The sequence below is a fragment of the Oncorhynchus tshawytscha genome, linkage group LG03 (genome assembly GCF_018296145.1).
Source record: "Oncorhynchus tshawytscha isolate Ot180627B linkage group LG03, Otsh_v2.0, whole genome shotgun sequence".
NCBI classification, from domain to species: Eukaryota; Metazoa; Chordata; class Actinopteri; order Salmoniformes; family Salmonidae; genus Oncorhynchus; species Oncorhynchus tshawytscha.
In genome coordinates, this window is record NC_056431.1 from 6,755,449 (window position 1) to 6,768,409 (window position 12,961).

General features: G+C 41.7%; 3 protein-coding genes across 3 annotated transcripts; all 3 read right to left on the reverse strand.

The window, feature by feature from the left end:
• Nucleotides 1–2,976: 2,976 nt before the first annotated feature.
• LOC112226001 (zinc finger protein 426) lies at nt 2,977–7,368 on the reverse strand. The gene is made up of 2 exons (XM_024390181.2): nt 7,000–7,368; nt 2,977–4,383 (listed from the first exon to the last, which is right to left on the reverse strand). Exons 1-2 carry the CDS (start codon nt 7,193–7,195, stop codon nt 3,365–3,367), a joined length of 1,215 nt encoding a protein of 404 aa, XP_024245949.2. The 5' UTR covers nt 7,196–7,368; the 3' UTR covers nt 2,977–3,364.
• Nucleotides 7,369–7,841: 473 nt separating this feature from the next.
• On the reverse strand, nt 7,842–9,988 carry LOC121841336 (zinc finger protein 227-like). The gene is made up of 2 exons (XM_042308765.1): nt 9,699–9,988; nt 7,842–9,515 (listed from the first exon to the last, which is right to left on the reverse strand). Exons 1-2 carry the CDS (start codon nt 9,892–9,894, stop codon nt 8,371–8,373), a joined length of 1,341 nt encoding a protein of 446 aa, XP_042164699.1. The 5' UTR covers nt 9,895–9,988; the 3' UTR covers nt 7,842–8,370.
• A 462-nt stretch (nt 9,989–10,450) lies between these two features.
• On the reverse strand, nt 10,451–12,703 carry LOC112226009 (zinc finger protein 567). The gene is made up of 2 exons (XM_024390193.2): nt 12,415–12,703; nt 10,451–12,214 (listed from the first exon to the last, which is right to left on the reverse strand). Exons 1-2 carry the CDS (start codon nt 12,584–12,586, stop codon nt 10,986–10,988), a joined length of 1,401 nt encoding a protein of 466 aa, XP_024245961.1. The 5' UTR covers nt 12,587–12,703; the 3' UTR covers nt 10,451–10,985.
• Nucleotides 12,704–12,961: the final 258 nt, after the last annotated feature.

The following is a 12,961-nucleotide window of genomic DNA, read 5'->3' on the forward strand; positions in this document are numbered from 1 at the left end:
TGAGCTGGAATCCACCAGAACGTAATATCAATACCATTTCTTTGTAAGCCCAACAGCAGCATTTTCTACCCATAAATCCTCATGTACTGACTTTCAAAACCAAATCAAATCAAATTTATTTATATAGCCCTTCGTACATCAGCTGATATCTCAAAGTGCTGTACAGAAACCCAGCCTAAAACCCCAAACAGCAAGCAATGCAGGTGTAGAAGCACGGTGGCTAGGAAAAGCTCCCTAGAAAGGCCAAAACCTAGGAAGAAACCTAGAGAGGAACCAGGCTATGTGGGGTGGCCAGTCCTCTTCTGGCTGTGCCGGGTGGAGATTATAACAGAACATGGCCAAGATGTTCAAATGTTCATAAATGACCAGCATGGTCGAATAATAATAAGGCAGAACAGTTGAAACTGGAGCAGCAGCACAATCAAATGTTATGTCTCATACACGTTTAGCACATGTTATTGCAGGTTTAGCGAAATGCTTTCCAGATCTTAAACTAAACAAAACTGATGCAGAGTCTGAACATATTGCTACTCTTCTTGGTTGCACCTCCTCTATCCATCCATTTGTTGAATCGACAGATACATAATTTGTTAGTCTCTTGCATTGATTAACATCGAACTCAGGAATAAATGCACCTGCTGCCGTCTTCCCATTCATGGGATCCTTTGAACCATCTGTATGCACTGCAAGACAAGAATAAAACTGATTAGTAATATGTTGATCCACCATTGTTGCTACATGATCTTCACACCACTTTCTTTTCCTCGATCAGGCTAAAATCGACATGTGGTCTTGTATAAAACCAGTGACACATTTCCTATTTCCACAGATGGCCCTATAAAAAGGTCCCGGAGTCCATCTTTATAAACCCCTTTTCCAAATCTCTCTTGATATTTCATATTCCCAGCAGTCTTCCAATACTGTCAGTGTAGGATGATCTACCGTGCTAATCTTCAGTCTTGCCCAGTATGCCAGGGCTAGCTTAACTCATCTAAGGGACAGTGGCATTTCCCCAGTGTCTACTTGTAAAGCCCCAACCGATGTAGTTTTAAATGCACAATCACATATCCTGAGTGCCCTCGCTTGCATCCTATCAAGGGGGGAAAAAAACGATATAAAAGCCACAGAACCATAAACAAAGCACCCATAATCTATGGACAACAATAACTATTCAGTAAAGATTGCCTATCTGCCCCCTCTGACATGCACTGTCAACTGTGGGACCTTATATAGACAGGTCTGTTTCTAAATCATGTCTGAACAATTGAATTGGCCACAGGTGGACTCCAATCAAGTTGAAGCGACATCAAGAATGATCAAAGGAAATTGGATGCACCTTGTAACGGTTTTGACTTGAGGTTAATGTTTATAGGGGTGCCAGGTAGGTTGTGCAGATAAAATATTGGTTTCTCCTTTTGGTTTGGGAGGGAATGAGTCCCATCTGGTCCGTCAACATCTGGTCTGTCAAGTCTACAACAATACAAAGGACTCATGTAAAAGTCAGGATGGACATACACTTTTCATAAACCCTTAAAACACTGGAAATAACTTAAACTGTATTATTTTGCGTGAGTTGTAATACCAACATAAATCATCACACACACACACACAATAATGAGTTCTGGTTCCTCCAGAAAAGTCCTGTACCTCGGGCCTAAAAGAGTCCAGCCCGGTAAAGGAGTTCAGGGAACTCAAGTGACCTTAGTCACGCAATGTTTGTCCGTTCATACAAGTGTAGCGTAAACCCAGTATCAATCAAAATAACAATTTTACAACACCTATAAAACGTATCAAATCTTAAGTCCTTAACTACAACTAACTACATAAATCATCACGGTATACATCACACCAAAACAAATACCGTATACAAAAAGGTCGTGGTCAGTCAGACAATCCAATCCGACAACAGATCCCCCAGCGGAGAAAGGCCACGAAGAACAACGGAGAGGTGTAGTCCAACAGAAGCAAAGAGTGGATCCGATCCTGTGTAAACTTGCTAATAGGCTACAAAAGCACACTTTTAAAGGCAACAAAACAAACGGAAACGTAACTGAGGGTTGAACACATCCTCGTTCGTGTCTCCATCACAATCCCACTTTTGCGCAGCTGAGGCTGGCAATTTAATTAGTAATTAAAGGGGAAGGACCCTATTGGAAGGAGAAGCACTGAGACGGTTCAGACAAATTCAGGGCCGTCACAACCTGAGCTAAGGAGTGTGATTATGTCAATGAGATTTCTGTATTTCATTATCAATACATTTCTTAAAATATGTTTTCACTTTGTCATTATGGGGTATTGCGTGTAGATGGGTGTGAAAAAATTAATCAATTTTGAGTACAGGCAGTAAACCAACAAAATGTGTAATAAGTCCAGGGGTATGAATACTTTCTGAAGGCACTGTATTTTATAGAAATAAAGCCAGTAGATTGAGAGAACGACATGTTTTAATGCACCTCTTGTACGGTCTGAAACCCTCTCCCTACACAGGGGACAACTGCCATGTTGTCAGGAGGTTTTTCAGCGGGTTGTCATTATGGTTTCTCCCTCTGGTGAATGTTCTTAGACCTTCTAGGGGACTTCATCCATTTGAAGCATTTAGCAGCAATCAAATCAAATCAATTTTATTTTTGTGACACGCTTTGTAAGCAACAGGTGTAGACTAACAGTGAAACATAATTGCATTGTCTTACCCAGAGCAACTTACAGTCAGTACATTCAAAACAGGTAAAACAACCACATATTAACAGTCACTGCATGTAAAAACTTTCCTCAATAAAGCGGCTGAGTGAAACATGTATCACAAACCAGGTCTACAGTCAGTATTTTCTACACCAAAGTATTCTGTGCATTGTCATTATATGTCCTCCCAAACTTCCAGTCTATGCAAAGCCTCTGCCAGCCTTCTCTTCCATGTGAAATCTCATGCCAGGTTGACTGTGTCACGATCGTCGTCAGGGAAATGACCGGACCAAGGTGCAGCGTGGTGAGTGTACATTTATTTTTATTAAGAATGTATCCAACAAAAAATGACCATAACGCTGACTTGGGCTATACAGGCCACAAACATAGACAACTACCCACAACTAATGTGGCAAAAAAGGCTGCCTAAGTATGATTCCCAATCAGAGACAATGATAGACAGCTGTCCCTGATTGAGAACCATACCTGGCCAAAACATAGAAACAGAAAACATAGAAATAAAGAAACTAGAATGCCCACCCTAGTCACACCCGTGCCTAACCAAAATAGAGAATAAAAGCCTAGCACCCAGGGTGTGACAGACTGGGTCACGCCCTAGACTGGGTGCTAGTGCTGAAATACATGTCACAAAGATGGCAATGATATGGTTTTCCCAAGTGGATCTTCATGTGTAGTTTCCGGTGATAATTCTGCTTGAATCCTTGGCCACAATACTGCCCTTATATGCTTCCACTCCTGTATGAGTCCTGATGTGCACTGTAAGATCAGGGTTTCTGCTGAAACATTTGCCACAAACAGGGCAGCGATGTGGTTTCTCCCCAGAGTGGCTCTTCATATGCACAGCCAGGTTTCCACTCTGACTGAATCCTTTGCCACAATGATGACAGCGAAACGGCTTCTCCCCTGTATGACTCCTCAAATGCCTTTTCAGGAAAGCATCCCAAGCAAAATATTTACCGCAAACATGACAACACTTTGCTCCGATGTGAGTTTGTAGGTGATCTATCATATTTTCTGTGGACTGACAGAATTTTCCACACACACCACAAAGATGTTCTTTATCCTGTGTGTGGGTTTGCACATGATTTAATAAAGACGCCATGGAGTCAAATTGCTTTCCACATACCTTACAACTAGGAGCAGCATCCCAGCTTACACTGGGTCTCGAGTGTGATTTTAGATGGTTCAATTTCCTGTCCTTAACACTATGACAACTTTGTCCTTTTACTGTCTTTGTTCTCTTTGATTTGAGTGGCTTTAACATTAGACCTGACAGAGGTCCTCCACACTCCATCCTGTCAATATGTCCTCTGTTTTCACTCTGAGCTGCAGAACACTCTGTATCTACTGCCGAGAAGGGCTGTGGCTCTCTGGTTGGTTCTGATACACCATAGTCTTCTACATAAGGTTCTGTTTTGATCTGTTCAGTTGAGGTGCTGGGTAGAGAGTATCTCTCTCCATGTGAGGACTGAGTTGGGTCCTGATAATAGCTACTTGATACACAGCCGTAAGAATTGATAAACTCATTGAAATGATTCTCTTCCTCCTGACTGGTCCTTGGTTCATCCTGTTCATCTTTCATCCGTGTGGGTTCTGGGTCCTTCTGCCCCAGACTGGGGATCCACTCCTGCTGCTCAGGGGAAACCACCTCATCAGACACAGTGACAGGGAGCTGCTGTAGGTCTGGAGAGAGGGATGAAATAGAAAACTCAAGAGCTGACTTGACATACGCAGCTAACAACAAATGTTCCCACAACTTTATTTGAATATTTCCTTAAGCGTCTCATTCAGTCATTAACTAACGTTTTCTTAGGAATGTTCCCGGGATGTACAAGGCATGTTTCCAAGAGACCATTCCCTTAATGTCAAACAGAAAGTAATATAAATGCCATAGACATGTTTCATGGGAATGTTGCAAGAACATTCATGTCTCCAGTTTTTGCTGGTTAGGAGAATACTCCATCAACATCCCACCAAACATACACAGACCATGGTTGCCATGTTCTCAGAACATGAAATATTAATGCTCGAGACATGTTTAATAGGAATGTTGCAAAAACATTTATGTCCACAAAATAAAATGTTTTACACATCACGTCTTGTTACTGTTGCCCAGCCAATTAAGGCCCTGATTGGTGAACCACTGATTGATTGACAACTCTTTGGCTGTTGGCAAGGTTAGGGATACTCACACACACACAATGCTTTTAACATACTGTGTTTTCAACTTCCATATTTGACATACATGATTATATTGTGCATGTTCAATTAATCAGTAATTATTATTCAACATGTCCACACCTGGGATTTGAACTCTCAACCCCTTAATTCACAGTACTCCAATCTTCCTGCTACGCCATCATGTCTGTGTAAAGTAGGCTGTCTGTTAATCTGATTAGTCTCTTATCTTTGATTTTTTATTTACTTATTCCAGCAATTTAAGGGCTTTCTCTATAGTTGTCTAATATTGATGGGTCATATTAACCTGTTTAAATGATACTTCTGAATCACTATGATCAATAAAATATTTTCTTTAGTGTACTTTTAACAGAGATTTACTTCAAACACTGGTGTGTTGTAACTGTTGCCAAATAATGACTAACATATTGCTAAGAATGTGAGAGTAGGTTGCCTCTTCCTGCGGGTCTCAAACCAAGGCCACTAGCACCAATGAGGAACAACCTAACGACTGTCCCAATTAAGGTTATTTCTAGGACAGGGCTCTCCAACCCTGTTCCTGGAGAGCTACCCTCCTGTAGGTTCACTCCAACCCCAGTTGTCACCAGCCTGATTCAGTGTATCCACCAGCCAATTAGGATAAGTCGGTATGCTAGATTAGGGTTAGAGTGAAAATGGTAGCTCTCCAGGAAGAGTTGGACGGCCCTGCTCTAGGGCATGTGCTCATTGGGAAAGGGAGATACCTAGTCAGTTGTACAACTGAATGCCTTCAACTGAAATGTGTCTTCCGCATTTAACCCAATCCCTCTGAATCAGAGAGGTGCGGGGGGCTGCCTTAATCGACATCCACGTCTTCGGCGCCCGAGGAACAGTGGGTTAACTGCCTTGCTCAGGGGCAGAGCCACAGATTTTTACCTTGTCAGCTGGGGATTCGATCCAGCAACCTTTTGGTTACTGGCCCAACACAAACCAATAGTTAGGCCCTGTCAAGAAGAAACCCCAACCCTCCTCCCTAGACACTTGTGTAGACCTGAAACAACGTGATATGTGTAAGCAATAGGGTGAATGAACGTTTAAGTAACTCTCAGTTCTGTTAAAAGTACACTCAAGAAAAACATATTGATCCTAGTGATTGAGGAGTATCATTAAAACAGGTTAATATCCCCAGCAACACTACATAACAATATAGAAAGCCATTCAATTGTTGAAATAAGTCAATCAAATCAATGAGAGAATAGTCCAATTAACTGATAACTGACACGGGCATGGTGGTGTAGCAGGAATATCTGATTGCCGTGAACCAATGGGTTGTGAATTCAAATTCCAGGTGAGGAAATGTTGCATAATAATTGCTGTATAAATCAACATGCACAACGTGATGATGTACGTCAAATGTGGTAGTTGAAAACAGTGTGTTAAAAGCACTGTGGGTGTGTGAGTAACCTTAACTTTGCCAACAGACAAAGAGCTGTGAATGGATTACCAATCAGGGCCTTGATGGGCTTGGCAACAGAAACGTGATGTGCAATGATTTTTGGGGGGAGAACGTTTCTTTCTGGACAAATCAGGCGACTGCTGACAACTGACACACAGAAATGTTATTGCAATGTTCACATGAAACGTGTCTAGAACACGAATATCTTAAATTCCGAGAACTTGGCAACCATGTCCTGTGTATAATTTGTGGGACTTCGTTAGAATATTCCCCTAACCCTCAGAAAACCGGACACATAAATGTTTTTGCAACGTCCCATATAGCGCGTCTAGAACATGCATGTTATATATTCTGATAACATTGTAGCCACGTTCTTGATAAGATCTGTGTGACATTAAACATGGAATGTTCTAACTTTAACATCAAAACATGCTAACGGGTTCTCAAAATGGTTTTGCTAACATAGATATCATGTTTCCATAACTAACGGAAAACTGGACAAACAAACGTGGGACGATTACGGGTGACATCAAAATATATATAAATCCTCACCCTAGAATTGTTAGCCGGGTTTAAGATTGAGTATTCTTCTTACAGACATTGGAACTATCTACACTCTCAACATTTTATTACATTGATAGCTTATCGTCACTCATATTAAACGAATGTTGAAAATACAAACACACCTTCTTGTCTATGTAACTTGTTATCTGGCTTAGTAAGGATATCAAGCGTGATCAGTAGACGCCTGTTCTCCTCCTTTGTGCGAGAAACCTCTTCCTGGTACTCTGCTATCGTTTCTTCAACGACACCAAATATCTCATCAGCTGCCGCTATCAATCTCTGGTTTAGAAACACTCTCAATAACTCTATTTTAGACATTTGTACAGAAGGAACGTTTGCTAGATAGCTACTAAGTCGAAAAAATAAAGAGCGCTGATGCAAAGCCAGAGGGTTTCACTCTCCCCTAACTCTGTCCGAAACTAGGCCAACGCGTTTATATGGGCTTATTTTTGACCCAAGGTTGTCGCCTACCTTCCCACTGTAAGGGCGGAGACATGAGCATCTCTTCATTATGTAGTCTTTGTGCGTGCACGGCATAATACATTTTGCTCTATCGCCACCTGCTGGAGCGGAAAGCGCAGGTCGTGAAGCTCCTGCAGTTTGCACCAGAGTTGATTCTAATTTTAAGAAGGATACTGATTACTGGGCAAAATGAATTATTCTCTTGTCATTGATCAGATTGTTTAAGTATTTCCCAATCTATTCTCCAGTGTCTGTATATTGTTATTCTAGCCCAGCACATAGACCTACATGTAGTAGACTGCAGAGCTGGTGGCGCTGCTACAGCACTACTGGTGCAAATCTGAAGTTTAGATCAATCATTGCCTCCCTAGATCACTAAAGTACACCAAAAATAGAATACACCATACTGCTATCACTAATCCAACATTCTCATGTCTGCAATTAATTAAAGGAAGAGGAGAGGAGTGATGTATTTCAGAGGAATAAAGAACTTGGAGAACTACATGTTTAACACACTTCTTGTATTGTCTGAAAGACTCTCTCTACACAGGGGACAACTGCCATGTTGTCAGGAGGATTTTCATCAGGTTGTTATTTGTGTTTCTCCCTCTTGTGAATGTTCTCAGACCTTCTAGGGGACTTCATCCATTTGAATAACACAAGTATATGGCTTCTCTTCTGTGTTTAATTGGACTGTTGGAGTACTGTTCTTGCATTTACATTTTGGTCATTTAGTTGACACTCTTACCCAGAGTGACTTACAGTCAGTACATTCAAAACAGGTAAAACAACCACATATTAACAGTCACTGCATGTAAAAACTTTCCTCAATAAAGCGGCTGAGTGAAACATGTATCACAAACCAGGTCTACAGTCAGTATTTTCTACACTAAAGTATTCTGTGCATTGTCATTATATGTCCTCCCAAACTTCCGGTCTATGCAAAGCCTCTGCCAGACACTGCAGTGAAGTCTTCTCTTCCATGTGAAATCTCAAGCCCGGTTGACTGTGTGCTAGTGCTGATATACATGTCACAAAGATGGCAATGATATGGTTTTTCCCATGTGGATCTTCATGTGTAGTTTCAGGTTATAATTCTGCTTGAATTCTTGGCCACAGTACTGGCACTTATATGGTTTCACCCCTGTATGAGTCCTCATGTGGACTTTAAGATCAGGGTTTCTGCTGAAACATTTGCCACAAACAGGGCAGCGATGTGGTTTCTCCCCAGAGTGGCTCTTCATATGCACAGCCAGGTTTCCACTCTGACTGAATCCTTTGCCACAATCCTGGCATTGATGTGGTTTCTCCCCTGTGTGGCTCCTCATATGTAAGTTTAGGTGTCCACGCTGAGTAAATCCTTTGCCACAATCTTGACAGTGAAACGGCTTCTCCCCTGTATGACTCCTCAAATGCCTTTTCAGGAAAGTATCCCAAGCAAAATATTTACCACAAATATGACAACACTTTGCTCCAATGTGAGTTTGTAGGTGATCCATCATACTTTCTGTAGACTGACAGAATTTTCCACACACACCACAAAGATGTTCTTTATCCTGTGTGTGCGTTTGCACGTGATTTAATAAAGACGCCATGGAGTCAAATTGCTTTCCACATACCTTACAACTAGGAGCAGCATCCCAGCTTACACTGGGTCTCGAGTGTGATTTTAGATGGTTCAATTTCCTGTCCTTAACACTATGACAACTTTGTCCTTTTACTGTCTTTGTTCTCTTTGATTTGAGTGGCTTTAACATTAGACCTGACAGAGGTCCTCCACACTCCATCCTGTCAATATGTCCTCTGTTTTCACTCTGAGCTGCAGAACACTCTGTATCTACTGCAGAGAAGGGCTGTGGCTCTCTGGTTGGTTCTGATACACCATAGTCTTCTACATAAGGTTCTGTTTTGATCTGTTCAGTTGAGGTGCTGGGTAGAGAGTATCTCTCTCCATGTGAGGACTGAGTTGGGTCCTGATAATAGCCACTTGATACACAGCCGTAAGAATTGATAAACTCATTGAAATGATTCTCTTCCTCCTGACTGGTCCTTGGTTCATCCTGTTCCTCTTTCATCCGTGTGGGTTCTGGGTCCTTCTGCCCCAGACTGGGGATCCACTCCTGCTGCTCAGGGGAAACCACCTCATCAGACACGGTGACAGGGAGCTGCTGGAGGTCTGGAGAGAAGGATGAAATAGAAAACTCATGAGCTGACTTGACGTAGTTAGCGAGGCTTACAATAATAATCTTATTACAGACACTGGTTTTGTAACTAGCTAGCTACACTCTCAAAAAGTAAATACACATTGATAGCTTAACATATCTCATATTAAACGAATGTTGAAAAAACAAACACACACCTGCTCGTCTATGTAACTTGATCTGTGGCTTAGAACGAATATCCAGCATGCTCCGTAGACGCCTGTTCTCCTCCTTTGTGAGAGAAACCTCTTCCTGGTACTCTGCTATCGTTTCTTCAACTACACCAAATATCTCCTCAGCTGCCGCTATCAATTTCTGGTTGAGAAACACTCTCAAGTACTCTATTTTAGACATGTTTTTATAAGGAACGTTGTCTAACTAGCTAAGTTAGCCAGCTAGCTACCAACGTAAACTAAGTCAAGACAAAGAGCGCTGTCAGTCTCTGCGTGTACGGCATAATACGTGTTGCACTGTCGCCCCCTGCTGGAGCGGAAGACGCGGGTCGTGGCGTTCCTGCAGGTGGCGCCAGAGTCTGCTGCTTTTTTTCTTACCTTTATTTTACTAGGCAAGTCCGTTAAGAACAAATTCTTATTTTCAATGATGGCCTAGGAACAGTGGGTTAACTGCCTGTTCAAGGGCAGAACGACAGATTTTGTAGCTTGTCAGCTCGGGGATTTGAACTTGCAACCTTTCGGTTACTAGTCCAATGCTCTAACCACTAGGCTACACTGCCGCCACTGTCCTCTTTTGAGAAGAGGACATTGATTACTGGGCAAAATGAATTCATATCTCGTCCTTCATACTACTAATTACTGATCAGATTGAATAAGTATTTCCCAATCTATTCTCCAGTGTCTGAATATTTTTATATATTTCCTAGAAATAAAGAATGACAGTAGATTTAGTGTATGAGATGTTTTAATGCACTTCTTGTATTGTCTGAAAGACTCTCCCTACACGGGACGACTGTCACGTTGTCATTATGTTTTCTCCCTCTTTTGAATGTTCTTCTCGTATCTTCTAGGGGAGTTCATCCATTTTAAGCATTTAGCAGCAATCATTGCCTTATGTATGTTTTTTTATAAAACAATGACACGGTTTCTCTCCTGTGTCAATTTAATTTCTTGCATTTCCATTTTGGTCATTTAGTTGACACTCTTACCCAGAGTGACTTACAGTCAGTACATTCAAAACAGGTAAAACAACCACATATTAACAGTCACTGCATGTAAAAACTTTCCTCAATAAAGCGGCTGAGTGAAACATGTATCACAAACCAGGTCTACAGTCAGTATTTTCTACACTAAAGTATTCTGTGCATTGTCATTATATGTCCTCCCAAACTTCCGGTCTATGCAAAGCCTCTGCCAGACACTACAGTGAAGTCTTCTCTTCCATGTGAAATCTCAAGCCCGGTTGACTGTGTGCTAGTGCTGATATACATGTCACAAAGATGGCAATGATATGGTTTTTCCCATGTGGATCTTCATGTGTAGTTTCCGGTGATAATTCTGTTTGAAGCCTTGGCCACAGTACTGGCACTTATATGGTTTCACCCCTGTATGAGTCCTCATGTGGACTGTCAGATCAGGGTTTCTTATGAAACATTTTCCGCATAAACGACAGCAAAATGGCCTCTCCCCTGTGTGAATCTTCATGTGTGTGTTCATATAAGATTTACTGCTGAAACATTTCCCACAAACAGGGCAGCAATGCGGTTTCTCCCCAGAGTGGCTCTTCATATGCACAGCCAGGTTTCCACTCTGACTGAATCCTTTGCCACAAAACTGGCAGCGGTACGGTCTCTCCCCTGTATGAATCCTCTTGTGCGCTGTGAGATCTGGATTTTTTCTGAAACACTTGCCACAATCAGGACAGCGAAACGATTTCTCCCCTGGGTGAACCTTCATATGATCATTCAGCTCAGCACTCCCAGGAAAAAATGTACCACAAACATGACAAACTCTAGCTCCAACGTGGGTTTCTAGATGATCTAACATACTTTCTGTGGACTCTAAGTGTATTCCACACACACCACATAGACATTCTTTGTCCTGTGCATGCTTTCTTGCATGATTCACTAAAGAAGCTAAGTAGGAGAAATACATTCCACAAAATTTACAGTGGATATAGGCACTTTGTTTTCTTACTGTCTGTGATCTCTTTGATTTCAGTGGCTTTGAATCTGACAGAGGTCTACTCTCTTCCCCTTTGACACATTTTATGTTTTTACTCTGAGCTGCAGAAGACTCTGTATCTTCTGCAAAGAGGGGCTGAGACTCACGGGATGGTTCTGAAACTCCATTGTCTTCTGCATTAAGTTCTGGTTTGATCTGTATCATGTTCTGTTCAGTGGAGGTGCTGGGTAGAGAGTAGCTGCTCTGTTCAGTTAAGGTGCTGTGTAGAGAGTAGTTCCTCTGTGCAGTTGAGGTGCTGGGAAGACAGTACGTCTCTTCGTAGTCTTCACTTTGGGTTTCATAAAGAAGTGAGGACTGAGTCAGGTCTTGGTGGTTGGAGTCATTTTTCAAAGATGACTCTAGTTCCTCCGGTTCCTCTTTTATCTGTGTGTAATGTGGGTCTTCCTGCCCCAGCCTGGGGCTCCACTCCTGCTCACAGTGTTGCTGCTCAGGGAGAACCTCCTGTTCAGATACAGGGTGAGTGGGCTGTTGGATGTCTGGAGGGAAGGATAGAGAATTAAATAAAACATCTAAAACGTTAACATTACTTGTATTCTAGTTAGATAGATAACTATTTCGATAGATACTAACATAGCTAGCTAGCTACATTGGTTTTGGTTGATACAGCATGACATTGACCACTTGACACATGCAAAGAACGTTTCAAATATAACAGCTAGCAGCCTCAGTCACACACCTATTCTGTGTAATAGTATATCTGGTTTAATAACTACATCGAGCATGCTACGCAGACGGCTGTTCTCTTCCTGGTACTCTGCTATCGTTTCTTCAACGACGCCAAATATCTCCTCAGCTGCCATTGTCAATCTCTGGTTGAGAAACACTCTCAATAACTCTATTTTGGACATTTTTAGAGGAGAAAAGTTGTGTCAGCTTGCTAGCGGATAATCACAGGTACATTTATAACAACATAGCGTAGACACCGTATGCGTTAAACAAAGGAGGACGTTCCTTTGAGCACAGCGGCAAACACATTTTGCACTATCGCCACCTGCTGGAACGGAATGCGACTTCGGTCTTTCAAATTCTTGTATTTTTTTTCTCGTCCAAAAAGCTTATATGGGAAGGGGAAACATAGTCAGTTGTATGGGGTCAATTTCACGCATATGTATTGATTCTAAATAAAATAAAACATGAACATTTAAAATAAAGTTGAGAATGTAAACATTATATTTTCGAGGACGGGTGAAATAATGGATGTTGAAATCAAAAACCAAACAATT